Source organism: Arvicola amphibius, chromosome 9 (assembly GCF_903992535.2).
Source record: "Arvicola amphibius chromosome 9, mArvAmp1.2, whole genome shotgun sequence".
Taxonomy (NCBI): Eukaryota; Metazoa; Chordata; class Mammalia; order Rodentia; family Cricetidae; genus Arvicola; species Arvicola amphibius.
This window is the reverse complement of record NC_052055.2, coordinates 26,681,189-26,707,901: the sequence shown is the minus strand read 5'-3', so window position 1 is coordinate 26,707,901 and position 26,713 is coordinate 26,681,189. Positions and strand designations below refer to the sequence as shown.

Below are 26,713 nucleotides of genomic sequence, written 5' to 3'. Positions count from 1 at the left end.
CTCTCTCGTCCTTTTTCCTTCCCTCCTTCTTCCTTTCCTTCTTCTGCCCACGTTTCATTTGTCTTCCTGCCCTGAAAGTGTTTGAAGGTGCCTGTGCTGGATACGCTTCCCATTCTCTGGCCCAGCCAGGGACAGTTACGTGAAATTCTGCCTGCTGTGAAAACTCTGCTCTCAAATAGGCATTTGACAGCTGTTGTCCTGTCATTTCCTTCCCTCCCTTCTGTGCCTGGGGAGGGTGAGGCTCCGAGATGTTTGAGGTAACTCAGCTCATCAGAGCAAAGTTGTAGCACAGCCTCAAGTTTGGTTGTCTCTGACTCCACATCTGCTTTCTTTCCATGGCAGTGTAAGCCTAGAGTTTATATCCATCAGGACATAGCAACATCAGCCAAGCCCCATTCCCCTTTAACATCTTGGCCTCAGTTTTCCCCATGCCAGTAACCAGGGGCCTATCTGCTCTGGGTCTCTGTTTTGTTCTCCACACTGTCTATGACATTGCAGCATCCCCTGACTGTTGTGTCCTTCCATCCAACAGAGGTGGCTGATGGTCTATGCTGTGTGCTCACCACACCCTGTCTGGCACAGAACACACCTGCATCGACAGCTCGTTCATCACCGTGCACCACCTCTAGTTCACCTGTCACCTTGCGCCAGAAGACCTTTGACTGGAAGAGGGCATCCAGGTGTGTGTGTGTGTATGTGTGTGTGTGTGTGTGTGTGTATACATATACATGCATACACATGAATGTGTGCCCTCCATGAACACATAGGAGCACCAGATGGGTGTGGTGATATTTTGTTTGTGCGCTAACAAATAAAGCTTGCCTGAAGATCAGAGGGTAGAGCTAGCCACTAGTTAACCATAGAGGCCAGGCAGTGTTGGCTCACACCTTTAATCCCAGAACTTGGGAGGTGGAGACAGGAAGTGATATAACCGGACAGAGAGAGGAATATAAAGCAGGAGGAGACAGGACTTCAGCTCTTTTTTGGTCTGAGGATTTCATAGAAGTAAGAAATCTAGTGGCTGGTTGCAGTGCTTCTCTGATTTTTCAACATTCACCCCTAATATCTGACTCCTGGTTTTTATTATTAAGACCAATTAGTATTCATGCTACAGATGGGGTGACCCCAGCATAATGAAATCACAAGCAAGCACCTGACCCTGCTGACACCCCCATGGGCACCATGAACAAGGACAGACTCTGAATTCTGAGAATCCAGAGTGTCACATAGCATATGGTATCCACAGTTTTCTGGAGCTTCAAACATCCCCCAAGTCCATTTTCAATGCAAACACCCCATTTTTAACAGAAACACACCACCCTGCTCTTTCTAATGATTAGAATCCAAGACAGTAGCACACAAGTTAATCTGGCATAAATTTAATATTTAAAATCTAATTACAAAGCTTAAACATTGCACGTAAATCTTAATGTAACTGATTCTCTTTGAGTAAGAAAGGAAAAAAAAATACTTTGACTAGCTTGTTCCCTCTATTCCCCTGACAGCTCTTCTATTACGTGTGTCTGTGGGTTGTTATTATTGGGTAACTCATTAATTGAGCATGAAGCCAGGTATCTCATCAGTCATTTTAAAGCAAATGGGAGATCAGAATTGCCCAAGACATGAATGAAATGATTATTTTTGTAAATAGCATAAAGAATATTGATTAAGGTTTATTGTGGGAAGTTTAAGCCACATGAGGAAACAACAGTTACACACAGCATACAAACACAAGAAACAGAATTCAAACTAGTTAGAAAAAGAATAACCTTCTTCTTTTCTTCTTCTTCTCCTTCCTCTTCCTCCTCATCCCCTTCTTTCTCCTCCTCTTCCTCCCCCTTCTTCCTCTTCTCTTTCTCCACTTCCCTTTTCCTCACACTCTGTCCGCATCACCCACACTGTCTAACATCTCTCTTCTTTTACTTCCTCTGTCTGAATCTTTCAACACCAGATTGCAGGGCGATCCAGAAGGGGCAGAGAACCCACTCAGCGTGGATGAATCCCTTTTCAGCTATGGTCTCCGGGAAAGCATCGCATCCTACCTGTCCCTGACAGGGGATGACACCAGCTCCTTTGACCGGAAGAAGAAGAGTCTCTCCCTAACTTACGGGGCCAGCAAACGTAAGAGTTCCTTCTTCGCAGCGCCCCAGTACTTTGAAGATTAATACCCTGGCTGGTATGCAAAAGACAAAGGTTTTGACTGCCACCTGAGGTCTTGTGGAAACCTGAGTTCTCTACTCCTTGGTCATCTTGAGTCTTCGAGGAACCAATGGAAGTCACGCAGAGACTGCTTTTACACAGTGACCAGAGGAACTCTTCCCTGGTGTTGGATCAGTTCTGTGGAGCCAGATCATGTTTGAATCACGATATAATGAGTCAGTGCTTTAAAGAGCCATGTGTGTATGAGTGTGTGTGTGTAAGGTCACTCTTGAAAGAGAGTGGGAGGAGACTGTCTCCAGCTCACAGTCCAAATGGCCCACCTCTGAGATCCTGCCGACAGCATCCATCTGAGAAAGAGCACGAGGAAGATGGCTTCTTAGGTCTGCAGAATAACCTTTACCTGGAGCAGAGTGACCTTTAAAGGACCAGTGAGACCTTTGGCCTATGTCTCCTCTCTTCCTAAGGGACCTGCGACACTAACCACTATCCAGAAGGACTTACAGCTCTGATCCAAGCGGGACCTTCTGCATTCAGGTGCACCAAAGCCACATAGGTAGGAGTCATGGGAGAGTGTAGGTCAGTGAAGGAGCAGCCGGGAAAGGCAGGCGGCAGCTCAGCTGCACTAACTTCTGAGATAAACAGAATTGCCTCTTTATATCAAAGGTCTCCTCTAGCCACTGGGGTTCTGTGTTGTTCCAGAACCTGCATTCCCTCATGCCTATTGGCAGAGGCCACTGTGCTGAGGTTAAATGGGAATAAAGGAGGCATGTATAGCATCCCTTAATGTTGGGCTTCTAGCAGGGGGCAGAGAGACGGGCAGAACAGCAGAATGGAACAGTGGTTGAGAAACAGGAGGAAGCCTCATGGTTATACACTGGGACAAGTAAGGGTTACCCAAAAGTCTCTTGTTTCCATGGATCTGGTGGAAATGCAAAGACTGTTGGACCAAGTAGATTAGTAAGGTTAGGTTTTTTTTTTTTTTTAAAGGAGACTGATGGGCTTTAATGAATTAATTTATCCTGTATATTTTAATCTAAGAAGGGCTGGCATCTGCATGAATAAGAATGCCCATTTCTGGGGAAGGGGGGCTGGAGAAGCTGAATGCTGCCATATAAGATTGAGAGGCGAGAGAAAACTCACAGGGCACTCAGGAAAGAGAAGCCTCCATCCGGTCTCATGCCTACCTCTTGCCTGGCTGGGATGCAGGCTAGCTGTGGCTCATTCCTCCCTGTTTATCAAAGGTATTCTCGGTAAGAGGAATGAAGGGGGGATCTGCCACCCATCCTGTGCACATGCCTGACTCATCCCGCAAAGGGAAAAGCATATGCATTGACATGACTTCATCTATTGTCCTGTCCAGTGTTTTATACCAGGAGGCTTGTACGGTCTCCTAGGTCTCCCCCAAAGGTTATTTCAAGGAGATTGGCCAGTGTGAGAGAAAGACATGTCACACAAGGTCAATGACTTCTGCATGAGGCCATGATCTCCAGCTCCTGATACGTCAGCTCACTATCTTCTATGCTGTCTTCTGTTGTGGTCAATGTGATTGGAACTTTGGGAGTACTTCTAAGTGGGAAGCATTATACTTTGCTTAATCATGTATTTATTCCTGATTAAAGTAAAACACACTTATTTAACCTTGGATGAAGGACCTGTGGGTTGGGAAGCACGAATATGCCTCTCTGGAGTTTATAGATTTAGGTTTTCTTCAAAGAAGAGATCAACCGAAGGGCAGGCTTAAAGGCCAACAAGAGATACTGTTATGCCTGGGGGTCCCCATCTCACTTCATGTGAGTAGACAAAGGAGAGCTCAAGAAGGAGAGGTTTCTTGAGGTCATGACATCAACTACCATCACTTGAGTTACTCAGTCTTCTGAGAATTTCTTTCCACAAACATTATCTGGACACCTGTTCAACTTAACTGCCGAAGCTTGTGGCTGTGGAGGTCCCTAATGTCACATAGCAGGATGTCCCTAACAAAGGAGACACTTTCTGAGGGAAGGGTGGTGGTGCTATGCCAAAAATGCATTTCCATTCAGCCATGACTCGTCATATGGATGCTGAGGCAGGAGCAACGCATAGCTGCGCAAAGACTTAGGAAGCACACACAGTCCAGGCAACAGGTCAGCAGGGCCAGTCCTGCAGGCTTGAGCAAGTCTGCAGCTCAAATGCTCCAAGACACCAAAGGGATGCATGGGTGAGCCTGAGGGCACGGGCAATAAAAACATCATCCAGAGGGAGGAGTCTCTAGGCCCTGAAGGGGTAAAGCCTAACCTAGGTGTGGGAGGAAGGCAGATTTGGGAAGGATGGAAATAGAAGAGTGATAACTGCTCACTAGGTGCTTTGAAAGATTAACTGGATGCTGGATGGACCGTGGATATTGTAAATTTGAGCATCATATTACTTATAAGACACATAGCTCTAAGAACATATAGTCATAAAATAAAGAGGGCATCCAAGACTCCAAGTCCCAGGCAGACCCACATTCTACTTGGAAAGGAGGCTGTGGAAGTGGATTCCCATCTGGAAAGGATTCTGTGGAGGAATGTATGGGTGCATTTGTGAGACATTTTCTATCACAGGGCTCAGGTGATCCTAATGCACATGTGGAAGGTTTTTTTTAATGGAGAGAAATGAGCACAAGGAAAATTTGGGCTCCACGTTGAAGCAAAATAAGATGTAAGGTGAGAATCGACTACATAATAGCACTTACAGGAAAAGCTGTCCAGGGAGAAGGCAGAGAAAGCTTACAACCTGAAAAAGATACTGTTTTTACAATATATTAAATGACCGTTAAGGGTACATTGAAGGCCACCTTGCCAGAGATTGAGAAAAAAATTCTATGAGTGATGGGTGGGGGATGGGGTTGAGGCAAGGTGGGTGAGCAGGAGGAGGGGAGGCAGTGGGAGCTGGGATTGGTATGTGAAACGAGAAAAGACTATTGTATTTTTTTTAAAGAATTCTCGAGTAAAGAGAAAATCTTCACAAAAGGAAATGCTCAGAAAAAAATGCCGTTTTCTGTTTTTCAAAGTTTTTGAGGAGCAGGTGATAAAATAGCAAGAGGGGATTTTTTTTTTGCTTCAAGTTCAGTGTGTCTCAGGAAACAAAGACTGAGGAGCAATGAACTCAGCTTCTGAATGGCGAGCTCAAAGAAGGTGACACAGTCCACAAGGACAGGAAAGCAAAGGGCAGATGTCAGCAATTTACTTTTTAAAATAGCCACAAGGCAGATTTTCCAGAGAAATTTAACATGTGACATGTAATGGAGGGTATGACTATTCAAAGCCAGCACAATCAAGAAAGATGGGACAGAAACATGAGTCTAGGGAAGCTCAAGGGTGAGGAGTGTCTGCTGAGGACTGTCATCCCAAGTTGTGGAGTGACAGCGTCCCCCCTTCCTCCCCCATCCTTCCACTGCTTAGATCCAGCCCTACCAATGTGGCTTAGGTCATTGGGATGGCAGAGAAGCCTCCATAAGAAACTCGTGTCTTGAGTGTAATACAGATGCTGTCTCAGGGTTTCAATTTCTGTGAAGAGACACCATGACTACAGCAACTCTTATAAAGGAAAGCGTTTAATTGTATCTAGCTTATAGTTCAGAGGTTTAGTCCATTATCAGCATGGCAGGAAGCATGGTCTTGTGTAGGCAGACACAGTGCTGGAGAGAAGCTGAGAGTTCTCCATCTGGACTGGTAGGCAATAAGAAGAGACAGTGCCACTGGGCCTGGCTTGAGCTTCTGAAATCTCAAAGCCCACCCCTAGTGACACATTTTCTCCAATAAGGCCATATCTCCTAATATTTTCAAATAATGCCACTCCCTGTGAGCCTATGGGGGACAATTTTAATTCAGATTACTACAGACACCCAGCTTCTTGAGCTGCTTTGGCTCTGGGTCTCTGTGTCACTCCCTCTGAGACTTTGTTCCAACAGTACAGAAATAAGCCAGACACTCATTATCCACAGACTATGGGGAAACGTCAATGAAAATTCCATATACCCAGCAGGCAACCATAATCGTGTAGATTTACCCCTAAAAATCAATAGATTAAATTCTATGAAGTTATACTCAAATTCCCAGGAGAATTATTAGAATAAAACAAACATCCGTAAAGTCGTTCTGAAGTCTGAATAGAAATATCTGTTCTCAAGACTAGTCAGGACAACTTCGAATGAGACCAGCTAGAAGAGACCGCTCCCACTAAGTAATAAGCATCAGCCACTGGCAACAGTCTGTGAGAGCATGTCACCACACTCTTCCTGTGTCCTAGGTGTTGGTTGTATCATACGAGCCAGAGACGATGTTCAATGCCAAGAACCCGGTAAGATAATTAAAACCCTGAAAGAATTGATATACTTATCCATGATAGAACTAGAATCACATTTGTTGGGAAAAGGGCAGTGTAAAATGAGACAGGAGACTGGAGCGATGGCCTAGTGGTTGTTCTTCCAGAGGACCTGGCATCAATTTCCAGCACTTGCACAATGACTCGCAGTTGCTTGAGACTCCAGTTCTAGGGGATAGAACACCGTCTTTTGGCCTGTGCAGGCACTGGGCACAATTGTGCTCAGAGATATACATAGGTAAAATACCCACACACATAAAACAATAATTAAAAAATTAAGCAGAGTCCCTCAGCGCTGCTAACTAGGAATCTTGTTTTTAACAGAAACTTCCTTCTACACTGGGAGATGGGGAAGGCTTGGGAAGGCTTGAGGCCTCAGGGAAAGACATTTCCCAGTGAGCTAACACACACTGTCCACTGAGCAGAGACAGAAAGGTCAACAGCAGTGTGTGATCTTTTGACTTTGACCCATGATGTCATGTACAAAAGTGTTGGGTTACCTTCATAGGTGTTTTGGGACACATGTGGCCTATAGGCTTTGAGGTTTGACACACCAGGCCACTTTCTAGGACCTGTGATGGCCATGGTCACATGGGAATAGAACAGGAAAAGGTGCAGATGCAGTGGGCTTCAGGAGGCTGGAGCTGGCCAGGAGAGGAACAGTCCCGGGTAAACATTGAAGGCCATGGGGCAAGTTTTCCTACTCTCTAGCACAGAGCCTCTTCTCCCTCCCTGGAAACCTGGCCTAGAATCCAGCTCTGTGGGACATGTGGCTATATCAAGGGTTCTTCTCCAGCCTGACTCCAGACAAGTAAACTATCCTGGGACTTTTTTGGGTGGAGGAGGTTTCCCTTGGGCTGGGAAGGTGTAATAAGGGGCTTAAATTTCTTAAGTGGGCAGGGCCTTTGACGTCTTATGACCAACAGTTTCTCAAAGTATTGAACAATAGAATTAAACATACTGATTTTACAGGTTAAAAAAAGGTGAAGGGTTTTGTTCTAAGATCACAATTCAGGCCTACCTGGCTCTAGTTTGACCACTATCTAGTACATCTTTAAAATGCTGAGAAGACCCCAAGTTGCTAGAGGAGCAGTCTCATAATGTGGGAAAACAGAAAATTTGGTTTTAGGCCTTGATCTGTCATGAAGTTCTCTCTTTGGTATGTGCTCTTTGCTAAAGTCACTGAAATTCTTTAAGCCTCAGATTTCTTATCTCTAGCTAGAAAATAAAACAAGCACCCCGTGCCAGGCAGTGGAAGGAATCTGAGATAAGATAGTGATTTTTTTTTTGCCAAGTACAGTACACTAAATATAGATTATTAATTATCACCACAGCAGCTTCTCTTGATGGTTGTTTAAACAGCCTCAGGCCCGATATTTGCAGAGAGCCGTTAGATATTAGTCAAGAATAAACTGGCAGCTCCCACTCCTTCCCCAAACATCTGTTGGTAAAGAACACGTTAAGAGATGCTAAGGCATCGAAGTAGTTCTGTTTGCTCAGTCCCAAATAAGCTCACACGATCCCAAGGACTTCTGGGAGTGGTTGTAAAAGCTGCTTCCAAATGCAGAAACCAGACGGAGGGGTTATTTTTAAATGCACTGCCATTTGTTTCTGAAATTCCCCAGACACTTTAAACTCCACAAAGAAAAGTCTGCCTTCTGGACCCAGGGAAGGCATTTGAGCATCTCCCAGGTCCTGACAAGGCCCTGTCAACACAGGGCACTGGGGGAACCCCTCCAAGATCAACCTAGAGCACAAAAGACCTGAGTTTAATTACCAAGAATTACGACGTATTCATGCTCCAAGCTATCTACTAGGTGGATCCACTTCAAAGAGGCAGAGTGAAGAAAAGTTGAACCAAGAAGCATAAGAAAAGTATGGCAGGAAGGACCAGGCTCACAGGAATCCCTGGGTTCCTGAGAATACCAGATTACCTGTTCATTCACTTGCGCACTGGAAGTGTGCCCTGTGTTCATTGCATAGCACCTATTCACTGCAAGGTGTGCTGAGCCAGACACTGGAGCCTTGGGGCACAAGGCATACCAGTCCCTCCTCTCCAGAGAGTAGGCATGTAGCAGAAGCTGACCTGGCTTTGGAAGCAGCCAGACTCATGGAAATCAGGATACCTGCTGTACAGTAGATGTTTGGGCAGCCCATGCTGTAGAACGAGCTTGGTTCTGAGCCCAAAACTCTGGAAGTTCTTTTGAAATGATGAGTGGATGGGGAAAGAGGGAAAGGGGTCTTCTTTTTGAATGAAACTATCTGCAGAGGTATAGGAAAAAAACCCAAGGGATGGAAAATCCCCTGCTGCTCAAAGAGGGAGACCTAGAGGCAAGTGGCTCTTCTGTCAGGAACAGTGACAATACTGTCTAGCATCAGATATGACCAAGCAGTGACATTTTCCCCCTTCATAATCACAGGTGTGGATATCAGAAGGACTAGGTAAAGATAGAGTATGTTTACCTGGACTAGAATCATTGGCAGAGGCAGGTCTATGCAGGATTAGGCTTAAGATTTTAGTTTAAATGGTCCTCAATCTATCCTTGCTTCTCTCTGTGTGTATGTGAGTGTGTGTGCGCGCGTGTGTGTGCATGCATGTGTGTGTGTGTGTGCATGTGTGTGTGCATGTGTGTGTAGAGGAGACCCTTGGTGTCATCCCCTAAGCACTGTTCATTGGTTGTTGGTGCTTAGCTTGGGTTACTGGCATTCTATTTACTACTCCTCTGCCTGAAAGATCCACTTCTTAAATTCTCTCTTCTTTCAGTTCTAAGGAGATCTTTCCAAGATGGGATCTCAAACCGTTTCCTGTCTGTTCTAAAAAGCCTTGGCTATATCCCTTACTCCCAGAAGCATTTCTCACTGGAGCCAAAAGGAAAATAATGGATGTCTATTGACAAGTGAATGAATGGACACAAAACTGGTCTACACCCACTTATATCTAAAGCCAAAGGCTTTTATAAAATGTACCATACTCATGCTACATGGAATGCACAAATCATGAACACACCGTGTTTCCACCGATACGACGTTCTAGAATAGAAAAAACCAGAATGAAGCAGAGAGATCCTTCCTGGGGCTTTGGGATAAGAAGGTTCAGGACTCACATTTAGAAGGTACAGAGTATCTACACGAGATGATAAAAACAGTTCTAGCATCAGATACCACTGACGGCCACACAATACTGGGAATGTCTTTAGTGCCACCGATTAGACTCTTAAAAATGACTATGATCATAAGAGGAGACAAAGAAGAAACTGGATAAATGCACAAGCAAACCCGCTGGGTAGTTTTCATGCACATAGGAAAAGCCCAAGGTATGCACCAGTCAGGCAAGGCTGGGCACACTGTCCCCACACGGCCACTCTCACCAGGGTTCTGCCTCTGGTTACTGCTAACACAGCCTTTAACTTTTCACTCAACATTCCCTCTGCAGGGCCATTTCCATTCATACTATTACCTTCCTCTGTCCTTTTCAGGGGTTTCTTTTTTTAATGTCCCATGATCCTTTAAAACATCTGCCTTAAGTGTGGGTGCCCCTTGCCCTGGAACTGGGAACGTGTCTAATTTATCATGGCACTCCATCATCTAACACAGTGCTACTGTGAGTCAAACACTCAACACAAGCAGTGGCAGAACAGCTCCTGATGTAGCCAATTAGGCCGTTCATTTCTCCCTTCTTGTCATCATCAGCATCACTGAACCATCAACAAGAACAGCAGCCAGCAGCAGCAGCTCCACCATCATCTCTACTCAGCAGGCATCTCAGCCCACTAGATAAATAAAGTCCTGAGTAGGGAGCTCTCCTTACCATAATGGCTTTTTTTTTGTTTTTTTTTTTTATTTTTTTATTTTTTTTCATGGTTTATTTTTTTATATTTAAAAATTTCCATCTCCTCCCCTCCTTCTCCCCCTTCCCTCCCCTCCCCTCCACCCATACCTCCCCTCCCTCCCTCTCAAGGCCAAGGAGCCATCAGGGTTCCCTACTCTATGTTAAGACCAAGGTCCTCCCAACTCCCCCCAGGTCCAGGAAGGTGATCGACCAAGCTGAGAAGGCTCCCACAGAGCCCGTCCATGCAGAAGAATCAGAGCCCGGCGCCATTGTCCTTTGCTTCTCAGTCAGCCCCCACTGTTGGCCACATTCAGAGAGACGGGTTTGGTCGCATGATCCATCAGTCCCATTCCAACTGGAGTTGGTGATCTCCCATTAGTTCTGTCCCACCGTCTCCATGAGTGAACGCACCCCTCACATTCCTGACTTTCTCATGTTCTCTCTCCTTCTGCTCCTCATCAGGACCTTGGGAGCTCAGTCCAGTGCTCCAATGTGGGGCTCAGTCATTTTCTTCATCTATCGCCAGGTGAAGGGTGGATATGGGAGCAGGGAAGCATATATCTTAATTTAGGGAGCCACCTGAGGGATGTCAAGAGACTTGACCCTAGAGGGGTTCCCAGGTTTCCAGGGAGACGCCCCCCAGTTAGTTCCTTGGGCAGCTGAGGAGAGGGAGCCTGAAAAGGCCAGTTCCTATAGCCATACTGATGAATTTCTTGCATATCACCATAGAACCTCCACCTGGCGATAGATGAAGAAAATGACAGAGCCCCACATTGGAGCACCGGACTGAGCTCCCAAGGTCCTGATGAGGAGCAGAAGGAGAGAGAACATGAGAAAGAAAGTCAGGACCATAATGGCTTTTAACCTTAATAAGGATCCAGGGAATAGAAACACCCAGCCATGTAGGCTTTTCCACATGAATAAAAGGCATAAAGGAAGCCTTTTAGCCTCCTGAACCACACATACCTGCTGTGACAGCCAGAACAGGATCCACAACAGTATGAGGGATAAGAGAATACCAACAACAGCAGTCTCGAAAGTCAGGAAGATCACTGAGGCAGTATTGAAAGCAGGCCATACCACTCACCATAAGCAGAGCCCTTCTGAAGAGCTGGAGCCTGGGAGGCCTGGTGATGAGAAGGTGGATGCTGGCCACGTCCGCCCCACCACGGTCTGACGCCAGTGTCACACGCCGAGGGTCCCCACCAAATGCTCCAATGTGGTTCTGCACCCAGGTCAGAGCTGCCACCTGGTCCAGCAGCCCCCAGTTGCCAGCTACTTCATCAGAGCCTGCAAAAGAGGAAAGTCATTAGCTTGTGTGTCCTAACAGCTTTAGATTTTATGGAAAAAAAGTGCTATGTCAGACACAAGACTCTGAGGGGACTTATCCACCTAGGCCAGTACTATAAGCTACACACACAGGTGAGGATGCTGACAAGAACCTGGGCTTTGGAATCAAGCATAATCTGGCTTGTCTTTGAGCTTTGGACTGCATTAGCCAAGAGCTGGAAAACACCTCTGCTCTTTGAGACATGGCTTCCTGTCTGTCAATGGACAGGGAAATGTGAAGGACTGGGGCTCAGAGTGGGGGCCATGCATGTTCAGTTCCAGCCTAAGCAAAGAGATGACTCCCACCCAAGGGCTCAGACCCTACCACAGGTATACCTGTCAAACAGTGGCTAGATCAGGCCAGGCAATGGATCCCAGCCTTTCTTACGGCCTAATCTATGACTTTAGAACTGTGCCACTGAAACACATCTCTTTCTTAAATCACAGAATTTAATAACTGTTTGTTGAAGATGTAGCACCATTTTTAATTATTTGCATACATACCCACAAAATAACAAAAATGAACACATCTCATTAGATCATCTGAGATACTGCACTGTTCTTTGATGCCCATGATAGAGCCTCCCTATTGGTCTGCCCCCACGTGCTGGCCCTCCAGTAACACCATGAGAAGTGGGCTTTACTCTGCCGTCAACTGAAGCTCACACGCATCTTGTCTTTTCTGACTTTGCTCTTAGTGACTGTGATACTTCATACTAATCACTTGGTGTGTTCTAGAATCACCTCCTCCAGGAGTCTCTGGGCATGTCTATGAGCAAGTGTCTAGACTGACTCCACTGAGGTGGGAGGACCACCACTGAATGTGGGAGGCACCAGTCTATGGATGGGGATCTGGAGCTGAACAAAAAGGAGAAAATGAGGGTGTCGGTGGGTGCAGTGTAATCAGCTACCTCAAGTTCTTGCCAGCATGATGAACCATACTTTCAAAACATGGGCCAAAGGAAACTCTTGCTTCTTTAAGGTGTTTTGTTAGCTATTTTGTCAACAAGAAAAGTAAAGAACACAGACACCATGACTCCCATCCCCATCTGCATACACCTATATCCACAGGCCACACCCCTCTTAAGCTCCACGCACAGTCCTTCATGAGATATCATAGCTATAACTATGAACAAGGAGCTTCCATATAGAACAAGAATGTGTCAGGAAGACCCCATATTCCCAAAACTTCAAAGGTAGGAAATTCTTGCACGTTGATCGCCTGACCCAGTATTTGCAAAGCTGAAGAGAACACCAGCCCGGAGCACATGAATAATACTAACTACTCTTCCAGCTGTGCAGCTTTCCAGTTCTCCTCAATTGCTTTCCATGTTCTGGGCCTGGTGAAGCTACTGGCAAACCCTGTCCTCACTGTGGCCTTTTCTGGATGGCTCCCAAGTCGCATTTGTCAAGATCCATGTGTTTGTTTCCTCCCAGCCTCTGCGAGTCCAGGAGAACAGGGTGTTGAATGAGGAAGGATGAAGCCTGTGCGTGAGCCTGAGGGGAGATAGCCGCAGTCTGCATTGCCAGGAACAGTGTGGGAGGGGCGTTCCTGGAGCTCCTGCCCATGTGTCAGCTTCCCACCATGTGATGACGTCAAGTTCTGAGGTCTGCAGACTCCTGGGTAGTAACAACTGGGGTTGTCTAATAAGACCTTCATCAAACAGGGACCAATTTGGCTTCCTCCAATGCCCGTACTGTGTCAGTATTGAAGGCAAAAAGTAAACTACTCCTGCAGCACAGTTCCCAATGTGTAGTCTCCTGTGTACACAGTTTCTATTGCACATACCTCCCAGTGCCCACCCACCAGTGCATACACTTCCCAGTAAACACACTCTGAGGTGTACATACCTCTCAGTGTCTACTCTCCCTAGGCACACGAAGGCAAGGGATAGGCCACCATGTTGGGAAGGGTCTGGATCTGGTTCAGCCTCAGCCTTCATTGGTAAAGAAATTATATATATATATATATATATATATTCTCTGTAGCTTTGGAGGCTGTCCTAGAACTATCTCTTGTAGACCAGGCTGGTCTCAGATTCTCAGAGATCAGCCTGCCTCTCTCTCCCAAGTGCTGGGATTAAAGGTGTGTGCTACCACTGCCCGGCAAGAAAGAAAATCTTTTGAGCATAAAAAATTGTCTAGATGCAAGAAGCAAAAGTGAGATTGGGCAGGGAACTCAAATCCTAACTCGACTTCAGAACTCTTTGTCTTAAAAGTCAATCCAATTCCATAAACATCTCTTGAAGATTTTATGACAGGTATTAAAAGTTCACATGCTGCTCTGCAGAATCCTCATCTCCTCATTACCACCACATTGAATCTTCCTACTCCTTAGGTCCTCCAGGCCTGTCTGCTAATCAGTCAGCTCCAGTGGTGCCCAGGGCTGCTCAGTGGATATATGATGCTCCCTTGCAGGTGCGTGGGGCCAAGCTCGAGTTGCCTTACCCCCAGGATCCTGCTCCAGAGCCACCTTCCTCAGTCATTGTCCATCCCTATACTTGTGCATACGTGTGTTCACGTGCATACACACACACACACACACCACCACCACACACCATACACACATACACCACACACACACACAGAGAGAGAGAGAGAGAGAGAGAGAGAGAGAGAGAGAGAGAGAGAGAGAGAGAGAGAGAGAGAGAGAGAGAGAGAGAGAGAGAGAGAGAGAGAGAAAGAGAGAGAGAGAGAGAGCCCAGCCCTGGAAACTGGTTACACTTCAAGAGGAGACTTCCTGGACATCGTGTGCTTACTGTTTGTGTCTTCTTTCCCTGATCTAGCCCCAGCCTTCTAGACAGGACCGTCCAGTATACATCTACTTGTCCTTTGATTGCATGAATGGCTCGCATCTGTCCATTTAGTTTATTCACCAGCTCTAGAGGATCCCAGCAGTACCTAGTCTTGTCCATGGACACCAGTGGGAGGTGGAAGCACATGAGCCTAGATGAAATCCTGGCTCCTACACCTGCCCTGAGCAGGACCCTGGGAAGCCTACCTAGTGTCCATGTATTTTGTGTACAGTGCGTGTTTGTAGAATACGCTCTTTTTAGTTCTGCTGATAACTAAATCTATGTAAATACAACAGATCTGTCCCCCAAAGTAGGCATCACAGCTGTGCTTTTATTTTGAAATATAATCGAACATCTTGAGGCCCAAGGAGTGTCCCACTGATGTCCTTAGCAGGGCCAGTTTCACTTTTCTAGTAGGAATGGCTGCTGTTTTATTGGTTAGAGAAGATAAAAGATCTTCTAAGAGGTCTAGAGTATCCGGTGACTGTAGTCATGTCACTGTGTGGTTACTGGTGGCAGATGGTCTTCCATCAGGCTCCTGGTTCGGGGTACATACACAGAGGGAGAAGGAGAACCTTCTCAATTTTTACACTCTGCCAAGGGCCTAGGGACCCACTGTCTACCCTCTCTTCCTCACCTCTGTACCCAGCACTATTGGGCCCTGGCTGGGTCCTTTACCAGAAGATAATGCTGAAGAGGTAAGGTGGAGGAAACAGGTTTTCTCTATCTACCTCCAATCCCCCTCTCCACTCTGGGCAGATCTGTAGGGAGGAAAGTATGAGAGACCCAGAAGCTCTGGAATGAGGGAGGTACCCTGGGACCAGGGGTCAAGTGAACAACACCAAAGGGACTGCCTTCCCTGGTTAAAGGACAGCAGAAGAGGAACCCTGATGGACAAGGCAATCAGAGTAATTTCCAGACCTTCCAGAAGTTTCTGTGGTCCATTGTTTCTCGTTGCTGTCGTCTGAGCAGCAGAGAGCTGAGTTCAAGCTAAGTCTGCCGCTGCCTGTGGATGATCAGCAAGTCCTTCAGTCTCTCTGAGCCTTGACCTCTCTTCTGGAAAATGGCAGAGTATGCAGGCCTCAGTGCTGCCTGAGAACTGTGTGAGGAAATTCAGGCAGGACGGCTGGTAGAGAGAGGCCCTCTGAAGTGTAACTCTCTCCAGCTGCTGATAGTTTTTTATTTATTTTTTTTTTAAAACAAAATGATCAGGTAGCATTGATGTGAGTCAGTAAGGAGGAGTGGGTGTTTTGGAAGCTTCTCTCACCCTTCTTCAGATACCTACACCAAAGGTCAAAATGAACGTGCCTCTCCAAAAGTGTATAAATTCTCAAAAAGATTTCACTCCCTGAAATGCGAATTTCCCATGCCCCGCAGGACAGAGGACATATGGAAAGCCACTCTGCTGTCTAGAGAAGACTTAAGCCAAAGTTAGTTGTGTCTGGAAAGGGCTCTCTGGGGCCAGCTTCAGCCAGCTAAGCCCCAAATGTCCCTTAAAGCTCCAGAGAAACAGCTTTGCATTTGAATAGAGGACAGAAAACCCCACAGAAAAATTTTCCTCTTCTAAAAAGAAAGTTCCTGAGAGAATAATTCCCTCACCCTGCTGAGAAACTTGTACTCCTCCACACCCTATACTGCCTCCCCTCGTCACACCAACCCGGCGTCTGTCAGGGATTGGAGACTGGAGAAGACCCATTCACGCCCATGGCTCTCAGCTGAACTTGCTGCGCCAAAGGAAACCCACAGCTGCCATTCATTAGCCTCTCCTCAGCCTTAAGGAGCATCTCCTTAACCTACACTGACTGCTGCCTGCTCCACAGGCCACGCTGTGGCTTATACCACGTGGTCCCCCTAGTCCACCCCACCCCTCTGCACTCTTTCTGGCCCTCCAGACTTCCACCTGTCTGTCCATCCTTAGCACAGCCCAGGACTCCAAGGAGATCCTTGGAAATCAGCGATGAGGCTCAGCCCCTATACTCATGGACTCAAACCTCTTAACCTTCCCAGCAGTCCCGATAGTAGAGCAAAACCATTCCTGTTTTAGAGAGGAGGGGTCTAACATACTGGGAGAAAGGGAGAGTTAGTCTAAGGTCAAGCGACTGATGAGAGCCAGTACTGGCCTCGGCTCTTCAGATGCCAAGGTCCTCCTGTCTCCACTAGTGACCAACCTGCCCATATCACAGAGGTCTATAAACATATATAAAAGGCATATGTGCTGGACCAGGACTCTATTCTGCCCACGTGGTTGGTAGTGGGTAGAGCACACATAGATTCACAATGAGACTAGAAATAAAGGGGAGGGAGGCACTCTATTCACACAGCCTTTGGACCAAGCCCAGCGGCCTCTGTGTGATAGAAGTGTTTTGATCCTCAGAGATAGCCAAGGAAAAAGTACTCATGGTCTGCTGAGGGAGTTCTGTTTCCTAAACAGTTCTCTAACCTCCTTGGTTCCCAATCTTCCTTCTAAACATACACATACATGCATATATATTTGAATACATTCGATCATATCAGACAATAAAGCATGAGATGCACTAGAACAATCTCAGACATACAGCAAATTTTCAACAAATGGCAGCTATTATTATTTCTCTCAAAGAGTTGGGAGGTCAGCACCCCTGGAAGATCTCAAAAAATATGTCTAGCTTGGCCACAGGAGGAGGAGGGCAAAGAAGTTCTGCAGTTGGAGAAGATGGGGATGAACTTCTGCAGAGAAGAGCTGAGAGGCGAGCAGTCCAATTGCTCCAGTCTAGATCTAAATGCCTATGTTCTAAAGACTTGGCTTGGAATGGCTCTCCTGATAGAACCTTTTTACCCTCTCAAAGGAGATTGAAGCTCCCTAGCCCTGTATCTCTCTCTATTGCTGCCTGGCCATGAGGATTATAGCTGTGCTTGGACATCCCAATTGCCATGCTGGGCTAATTTAGCATAGACCAAAGCAACAGGGGCAGTCAACCGTGGACTAGAGCCTCCAAAACAGTGAGCCCAAGTGAATACTTCCTCTTTTAAGCAAATTGTCTCAGGAATCTCTTCTAGTAATGGAGGAATGATTGACCTGTCCATCACACCAGCAATGTACCTGAACTCAGGAAGCCGAAGACCCCCACTCTGTAATTGGCAGTGACGACGATGAAGTTGCCAACTGCAGCCAGGATGGAGCCATCAAGAGTCTGCTGTCCTCCACTGCCTTCTATCTCCATGGTATTGTGGAAGAACACCAGAACTGATGCATTGGAGACCTGAAGGGGTTGGAAAGAGGGAGGAGGTGGAAGCTGAGCTTGTGCAAGGGGGCAACTGTCATTTGTGAAACCAGACTCTGAGCCTTCTCGCCAGCTCTGCCTTGGCACACACTTAACATTATGCAATGGGCTGAATTTTATCCTCCAGATTCATACACTGACACCCTAGTTCAGAAAGTGATCATACACGGAGACCTGACTGTGGTCCAATATGTGAACCCTGATCCTGTAAGAACAGTGTCCTTTTGAGGAGAAGGAATTTGTACACAGGCACACACAAGGGAAAGACCATGAAAGACCCCGGTAGAAGGTGCCAAGTGCAAGCAAGGAGATGCACAATAGGGAAACTAGCCTTTTGATCTTGGACTTCAAACTTCCAGATTGTGAGGAGAGAAAGTATGTGTAGCTCAAGATGCCTAACCGTGGAAGTCTGTGGTGTCAGCTCTAATGGGTTACTGTACCCCCATTTCATAGGTAGGAAAATGGAGGCTCACAGAGGTAAGGATGCTGTGCTAATGTTTCAAGGTGAATATGAGTAGAAGCAAAGCTCAGTACAGACTTGGAGCTCCTCTTTCTCCCCGCGTCCTTTTTCCTCTCATGGGCTAGGGTCCTCCAGCCACTCAGCCCCAAGACTGCAGTGGCTTCTTAAGCAGATACAAGAAAAAATGTCTTCAAACCTAATTCTTCATCTTTGTACATCTCACATAAGACCTGCCTGGAAAGCTCCGAGGCCCCTTGTTTACTTTCGGCTCTCATACAGGGAGCTCAGTGCCTCTAAGGATGATACCGTAGAAGCACAGGTTCCTTAGAGCCTGGTGAAGGTGGGCAACAGGATTGTTTTTATTTTTTCAGGATTGTTAAAAGGAATTATTCACCAGATAACACAAGAGCTTCTAAACTCACCAGGTCCTCAGGGACAAACACATTGAGATACAAGCAGTCTTCACTGATTTGGGAAGACGTTGGAGTCTGGGCACCTGGCTGCCAGCAGCTGGCCCTGAAGAAATAAGGCATGGGATTTTCAGAGAGCTATCAAAGGGACCCCTCTCCCTCTCCTGCATACTCACCAGTCGTCACTTGTGGTCAGAGCTTGGTTTTGCTGTAGCTCTGGAGCAGTGAGGAGGCTGCAGGTCATAGGAATGGGCAGAGAGTGGAAGGGGTAGCAGCCTGTCTCTGACCTCTCTGGCCATTGGACTGGAAAAACTTGTCACCCAGTGGTAAGTGTGCTAACTAGAGACCAAGGCCAGAGGAGGAGACTGGGAGCTGGCAGGGCCTTGGCTTTCCTTGCTGTGTTTCACAGACTCTGCTCTGAGAAGAGGTGCTGTCAGACCCACCTTCTGCATCAGGGAAGACGATTGGGTGTCAGTTTGAATGTCCTTTTGCATAGGGGCTCATCTAGGACCTCTCCCAATGGCCACACAAGGAACATCTATCCAAGTCCATTTGGATTTATCCTCCAGGTGTTACCAATCCTGGGTTACAACGACTGAACTCTGTAGACACTACCTAAGATAGGGCTGGTCACCTACCTCTTCTGTTCCTTGAGACAGCCTAGTATAGAAAGTCCCTCTATTAGTGCCTTTGGGTTTGGGGTTTCCCACGGTGGAACCAACTCAACTCTGCTCTGTTACACTTTTCCTTTGCCATTCTGCTAGGGTGGTCCTTGTCTTCCCCACAGAGCTTCAGGAGCACCTCACTCAACCTATACTTCTATGGAGAGGCACCTGCTCTGTAGCCAGAGAGTAGCCACAGAGGGCATAGAGAACACTATTCCTCGGGACAGAGCCACAGAGCCCAAGGAGGGAATGCAAGTGGCAGAAGTACCTAGTGCCTATTCTCTACAGGGCTGATCGACTTCTCTCACAATTCACTCCAGTGGTATGCATCATGTGTCAATGTTTGACATGAATGGTTTGATGAGGGGAAATGATGGGGTCTGAGTGACAAGCTCAGAAAAGACGGGGAAGGAGAAACAGAACTTATATTGTTCTAGGGATTTTTCTTTTTTTTAAAAAAAAACTCATTCATCTTTCCTGTCATGTTGGATTTTCTTTTTAATTAGTCAATTAATTTTTACATACCAATCCCAGTTCCCCCTCCCTCCCCTCCTTCCACTCTTCCCTTTTTTCCACCCCACCTCCATCCACTCCTCAGAGAGGTTAAGGCCTCCCCTGGGAAGTCAACCAAGTGTGTTCCATTCCCTCCTTGAGGCAGGACCAAGCCCCCCCCCCCCTGGGGGGCTAGGCTAAGTAAGGTACCTCTCCCTAGAGAATAGGCTCCACAAAGTCAGTTCATGCATTAGAGTTAGATCTTGGTCCCTCTGCCTCATGCTGCATTTTCAGTCCCATTAAGTTAGATGTCTGGCCAGATATGGCAACACACGTGTAGTCCCAAGCACTCAGGAATGCTGAGGTTGGAAGATCTCAAGTTCAAGGCCAGCCTAGAACTACATAGTGAGGCCCTATCTCAGAAAGATAGAAAGAAAGAAATGAAGATGAGAGGAAGGAAAGAAGATTAAGAAAAGAAAGTAAAAAGAAAGTGATGTGGGATTTCCCTCTGTATGCTGTGATTACCATTAATGAATAAAGAAACTTCTTTGGACCTATAGCAGGGCAGAATTTAGGTAGGCAGGGAAAACTAAACTGAATGCTGGGAGAAAGAAAGGCAGAGTCAGAGCGGAGCCTCTGCCAGAGACAGATGCACTGAAACTTTGCTGGTAGGCCACGACCTCATGGTGATGCACAGATTAATAGAAATGGGTTAAATTAAGACTTCAAAGTTAGCAAACAAAAAGCTAGAGCTAATAGGCCAAGCCGTGTTTTAAATAATATAGTTTTCATGTGATTATTTCTGGGCTGAAAGGCCAGAACAACCAAGCAGCTCTCCCTGCAGTAAGGAATTACTTTTAAAATGGGAAATGTCACTAACTTTGACAACTACAAGACTGGTGTGATGCATATGCTCACCTCAGGTCTGACCCCCTTCTAGAGATTCTCCCACAGCCTTGTGTTTCTGGACACAAATGCCCAAGGAGAACTTGGAAGAGTCATGCTGCCAAATGCAGCACCTCCTTGGCCTGAGTACGGAATCACTGCCTGGAGCAGAACAGATAGGCCTTTCACCAGATGGCCTCCCTACCTGTGAGCAAAGCAGCACTGATTCACTGAAGCTGGGTACCTGGATCTGCCAGGTGTGGTGCTGTTTAATAGAATGCAGTTCCAGTTCCTGCTCTAACTAGAACACCTGGCTCTCCCATGACAGATTAGACCAGGATATGCATTCTTGGGGCAATTGCCAAAATGGTGCCACTTATTCCATACCTTGGCTTGGTGGCATCCCATGAGCCTGTCCAATTCAAGAGTTCTGGTGGCCTGAAGCGATTGTCTGCCAAGGGTGGTGTAGCATATGGAACTCCAAGGAACTGGTAGACCTGCTTCCAAGAAGTGCCCAACTTGACAACCTGGGACCCACCCTGAAGCTGGCCGAAGGGGTCAATGCGTACAGAAGGTGCAGCTGCTACATCAGAGCTGATCAGAGAGATTCCTGGTGGGAAGACAAGGGCAGAAAGGCAGAGCAGGACAGTGAGAAATGGTATTCTCGCTAGCTTTCAGCAAGCAAACAATTATCCTTACAGTTTGAGGCAGCTAGAACAATATCAGAGGTTCGTCCACATTTGTATTTAGGAATTAGCCAAGGTTAGCTTTCAGTGTCAACAACACTAACTGCGAATAGGAATAGCAGAAGGCGCTCCATGCTGTGGGACATGAGCCAGGTGCAAGCACACATTGACTCGTGTTCATGGACGGTCTCCTGCATTTTTTCCAATGCTCCTGAGGAGAAGGTGCTAACCCAGGCCAGCACCACACATTGGACACCCGGGAGCCTAGAAAAGGGACACCTGAGCATCAACTGGCCATCTGGAGTAGAAGGTGTTACCAGGCACTTCTTTTAGTCTCTTACTCCTGAGATGGAATATCTGGATTGTTCATACTGAGAGAACAATAAAGGCATTTCTCCAGTCAGTTCAGTGCAGATTTGGGACAAGGGCGCCTACCCTTAGTTGATTTTAACTTCTAGAACACCTTTTCTTCAGTCTTGTAACTGAAGGGTTTACAGTCCTGGGGTAGAGACAAGCTGCACTGGGTGATGCTGAATTCAGAGCTCTCCCTTCCCCCCTTGCCCACCCATGCTGTTCACACAAGTCAGGCCTGGCCAGTGCTCCCCACCTCCTCTGTCAGGCCTTCCCTCCTGGGGTTCATGTCCCAAGTCTTGGTTCATACGGTCATAGCTGGTACTACTCAGGCCTGCTCACTTCACCAGAGATCCTGCTGAGCCCTGTTACTACACTCATCAGGTCACTGTTGGCCCCTGGGGGATATCCTATCTTATTTCCTCTCTTGCCTCTCCTCCCCCTCATCTGTTGTTTCAGTGAACTTTAGGGGTACCCAAGCTCAATGCCAACGGATCTTGAGATGGTTCCTTGTGAGACTTAACCCTTTCACAAAGAATACTATAAATGCCACCAAAGAAAGATGTGGTGTGTGCGTGTGTGCGTGTGTGCGTGTGTGTGTGTGTGTGTGTGTGTGTGTTGTGTGAAACCTCTTCTTGTCCTAAAGTAGACTTGCTCTGCTCTGAGCTAACAGAAAGCAAGGCCACTGTGTTTTCTGCATGGCTCCTACTATAGAAATGTGTCTAACACAGTAATGCAAACAGAAGTGCAAGAGAGAAGGGCGGAGGGCAGATCAAATCAATAGCATTACTGTCCAGATAGAAGATAAGACCAAGGACCTAGGAGCTTGCCTCAACTGGGAGATACTCATAAGCTGAGTGCTGAAGGGGCAGGAGGAGGAAGTCCCTGGCATGCAGAGTGGACTTAAGGAATGACAGTCTATGTTGGAGTGTGTAGGGACGTCTCAGTCACTCCTGGTTTTGTCAATAAAGTTTTAGAGGAACAGAGTCAGGTCCATTGCTTTGACGTGTATCACTGCTTTTATCCTACAATGGCAGTTGAATATCTGTAATAATAATATATAGCTATGAAACCTATTCTATTTTTCATCCCATCCTTTCTGGAGAAAGGGTGTGACCCTGCTTCAGAAGACAGGGTAGCAGGTACAGCCAACACCTCAACAGACACTCACTTCCCCTGTAAGTGTGTCTAGTCTCTGGCTCGTGTTTCCTGACTCATGGCTTTTACTGGCTTCCTCTGTGATAGGTTTATATGTACCTCTCCCCTTGACTGTGTAGTGAGTGCCTGGAATACATTGTAAATGGTCTCTGAATAATTTATATATACACAGTGCCGGGGATGGAACCCAGGGTCCTGTGTGTGCTACTGAGCTATAAATATAGCTCCAGTCCTAAATGCCTTTAAACTGAACTGAGGTGAGAATAGTTCCTTCTGAGCATTTATGATCTACTCCTTAGTCAGCATGAGTCTGAGGCAGAGGGTGACACTGGGAGACAAATCTGTCTCTAGGTTCCCCCTTCTGCCATCACCTGACTACTCTGTGCCCCAGAGTGCTGACCTCCAACATAAGGAGAAGGTGCTAGTCCTGAAGGCAGAAGAGGGCATAGACAAGACCTTTCTTAACCACACAGCATTAACAAAACATATCTAAGTATTTTCTTATGAAATTCAAAGACCCAAATAGTTTCTGTGATTCAAAGAATAAATGTGATACAGAAATGAGAATTTCTCCAACCTTCCCTATTGCTCCCAGAAGAATGCTGCCTAGCCAACCACTTTTAGCTAAATCTCCCTTAAGAGTTTCAAAGTCACTGCCCTCCAAGTCACCAAAAAATATTCTTCCCAGCCCTGCCTTGCCCCCAAACCATGGATCACTTCAGAGGCCCAGGCTGACTCACCAGACTTCCGGTAGATGTAAGCAGCCTCTTCACGGAGCAGCAGCCAGCAGCTCTGACTCTGTAGGTTGTGTATACAGTTCTGAATATCAGGATAGAACACACACCTCACACCCCCAGGCTGGATCTGCAGGGTGGTGACAAGACAGGCCTGGTGACGGGAACATTCTGTAGAAGAGAAGAGAGGTGGGCCTGAACTCAGAGCTATTACTGTATTCATGAAACATACATGCATACACTCATCTATCCACACACCAATCTAGTCATACACTACTCCACCCGTATGCATTACCATTAATGCATCCAATCATTTATCCTATTTATTCATCCACAAAGCCACTCACCATCCACCCATTCTTCTATCAAATTACACAGCCACCAATGCATGTGCTCATCCTTCCATCTGTCTATCTCCTTATCTATCCATTATAGAAGAACTCATTATAAATTCTGTGCACTGGGGCTGAGAATAAAACAGTGAGTGGTGGGAACCCAACCCTCCATCAAGACGTTTTTCACAAAATAGTCATGTTTCTTATCGCTTAATTATCTCATAAATGTGCTCTTTTCAATCCCCTGCTTAAAGAGATTTTCACAGTTTCCCATGGGCTTCTTATGCAACACAGCTCTTTAAGTTCCATCTCTTGGCATCCTCTTCAGGTCTGTTTCCTTTGGCCTCCTCTAATTCTTTCTTAACCTGTGACACGCTCACATGTTCCATCCTGAACTATGACTTTTGCTGTACAAGCCATGTGCAGTCTGATATAATTTACCCTGCTTCATGGCATTTGGTGCTAAGAATAGCTCTGGAAATGGGGCAGCTTCACATGGACTGTCTGAGCTATGTGTGTTGTGTCCTTTATTCAAAGCCCAGTTTCTGAACGACACTGTCCAGGGCTGTGTAGCACACAACTTGCCATCTACACATGGCAGTATAGTCTCCATGATAAACATCCAGACACATGGAGAAGGTAATAACCAGCATTTGTGTATCTTGAAGGGGTTCAGAATATCAGGGTACAAATATCAACGGAACTCAGTCACTCTTAGAAAGGGGAAAGCTTTGTGGAACATTAGAATTGTGTGGCCACCTAGTTACTATTTTAGTATCACCCATTCCTAGAAACACTGAGGGAAATTGCATCTGGAGATAATTGTGCCAACTAGAACACTCTGAAAATTGAATTAAAAACATCTCTTATAATTTTGTGTTTACCCATAGATCTTGGCTTAGTCCAGGGTATATACACTTCCTCACCATGGCAGCCCACCTGCTTCTAAGGGTACCCACCCGGCTCCCCAAACCTCTTTCTTCTCACCCTCACAATAATCCCACTTCTACCTGCTGATCTTCTTCTACACTTGCTCAAGGTCCTCATTGGTTGCCTGGCTGTTGCAAACTCACTGTAGACTGTCTAGAGAGGAGTGGAAAGATTCTCATGTGTTCCCTTCTTTGTTAGTTGTTTCCTGTCAGGAGCTCCCAGGCCATCTTGGAATCTCTTGTCTATCTTTGTTTAATATCCAGGGCAGTATTACTTGGCTGAGGCCCTCCTGTACCCTCTCTGGGCGATTCCCTTACCCTGCAGACAGAAGTCCTGGGCCAAAAAGAAGTTACTGGTGGCTGCAGCGCTGATATGGGCAACATCAAAGTGCTTGATGGATGAATCTATGATCGCCGAAGAGAGGGGCAGGGTCTGCCAAGAGTTCAGAGCAACTGGGAGACAAAGAGGAAACGATTACATGTGGTTATCACCACGTACAGAATGAAGACTGTGGAGACTACCCCCAAAACTACTTTAGTGGCCTCAGTGAGACTCTCTCTATTCCTTTGTCTTTTCTATTGTGTGATGCTATGCCTTTGTGGGTATCTCCATTCTATAGCTACATAAGTGAGACCAGTTCTAAGCTCAAATCTAGGAGTTCAAAGTTTGAAAATTTGACAAGTAAATGAAGGCATGTCTATGTCTATAAATTAAGACAAAAGAGGAGGGGGAAGTGGAGACAACAAGAAAACAGTGACACAGTGACACAATGAAGGTCAGAACACCACAAAGTAGCCATAGGGCTAGAGTGCCACGCCTTCCATCTTCCTGAGCCTGTTGCTCTCTGTAGGGGCCCCACGATGGACTACCTAAGCCCCTATAGAAATGAAGCTCTCATGTCCACTTAGTAGCTGGTATCCCAACTAAGTCATTCTTTAACACTGATCCTCATCTAAAGGAGCTGACTCTTCCCCCAGAGACAGCTTGTATCTGGAAGCTAATCCATGTAGAAAGACCTGTGGTCTACCCTGACATGGCTGACCCAGCTGTTGCTCCCAAAGAGATGGGCTGGGCTCTTGTTTGATTCTCTGCCATGAACATCCTCTTCCCAGTCCTGAGAAGTCCTGCCTCTTCTTCTTCTGGTCCTGACTTCTACAGTACTGCTGTGGGACAATAGTCTTATACCCTGTAAAGGTTCATCAGCTGTACTGGTTTAATAAAATGCTGATTGGCCAGTAGCCAGGTAGGAAGTATAGGTGGGATGACCAGAACAGGAGAATTCTGGTAAGAGGAAAGGCTGGCTCAGTCTGCAGTTGTCAGCCAGTCTCAAAGAAAGCAAGATGAGAACGCCTCACTGATAAAATGTACCAAGCCACACGGCTGACACAGACAAGAATTATGGGCTAATTTAACATGTAAGAATCAGTTAATAAGAATCCTGAGCTAATAGGCCAACCAACCAGTTTATAATGAATGTAGACCTCTGTGTGTTTCTTTGGGACTGAATGGCTGCAAGACCGGGATGAGACAGAAACCTCTGTCAACACAGTACTCCATATACAAACACATCCAATTACCCTCCGTGTTTAAGATCACCTCATGCAAATGTCTGTCTCACGGTCTGTGTCCTGAAAGACACAGTTAGGACATCTGTTTTTAAACAGAAAGAAAATGAGGCCCAGAGACAATGATATGACTTGCCAGTGTGTGGAAACTTCCTTCATAGCTACAGAGCCTATGTCTGATTTTAGTTGTCTCCGAATGCCCCCAAGTTCTGCATATGGCATGTGATACAAGGAACAGGGATGAAGAGCTAGCAGCCAAGCATAAGTCTTTGGTGTGAACCAACAGGACTGCTGGGGTCTCTCTCATTGGTACCAAGCCTGTGAG

The 26,713-nt window shown here is 46.4% G+C and overlaps 2 protein-coding genes across 3 annotated transcripts in view; one reads left to right on the top strand and one right to left on the bottom strand.

The window, feature by feature from the left end:
* Sla (Src like adaptor) overlaps positions 1-3,802 on the top strand; it is a 33,610-nt gene extending 29,808 nt beyond the window's left edge. The window contains exons 8-9 of one of the 2 annotated variants that reach the window (XM_038341992.1): positions 533-680; positions 1,949-3,802. In XM_038341992.1, coding sequence (XP_038197920.1) covers positions 533-680; positions 1,949-2,165 — 365 coding nt within the window. In that variant the 3' untranslated portion in view covers positions 2,166-3,802. The remainder of the gene's footprint in view (positions 1-532; positions 681-1,948) is intronic. The other variant, XM_038341991.1, reaches the window with a different exon arrangement.
* The window catches only part of Tg (thyroglobulin), a 181,321-nt gene that overhangs the window by 64,700 nt on the left and 89,908 nt on the right, over positions 1-26,713 (bottom strand). The window contains 6 exon segments of the mRNA XM_038341990.1: positions 11,421-11,623; positions 17,537-17,696; positions 18,600-18,693; positions 21,017-21,239; positions 23,565-23,729; positions 25,141-25,275. Coding sequence (XP_038197918.1) covers positions 11,421-11,623; positions 17,537-17,696; positions 18,600-18,693; positions 21,017-21,239; positions 23,565-23,729; positions 25,141-25,275 — 980 coding nt within the window.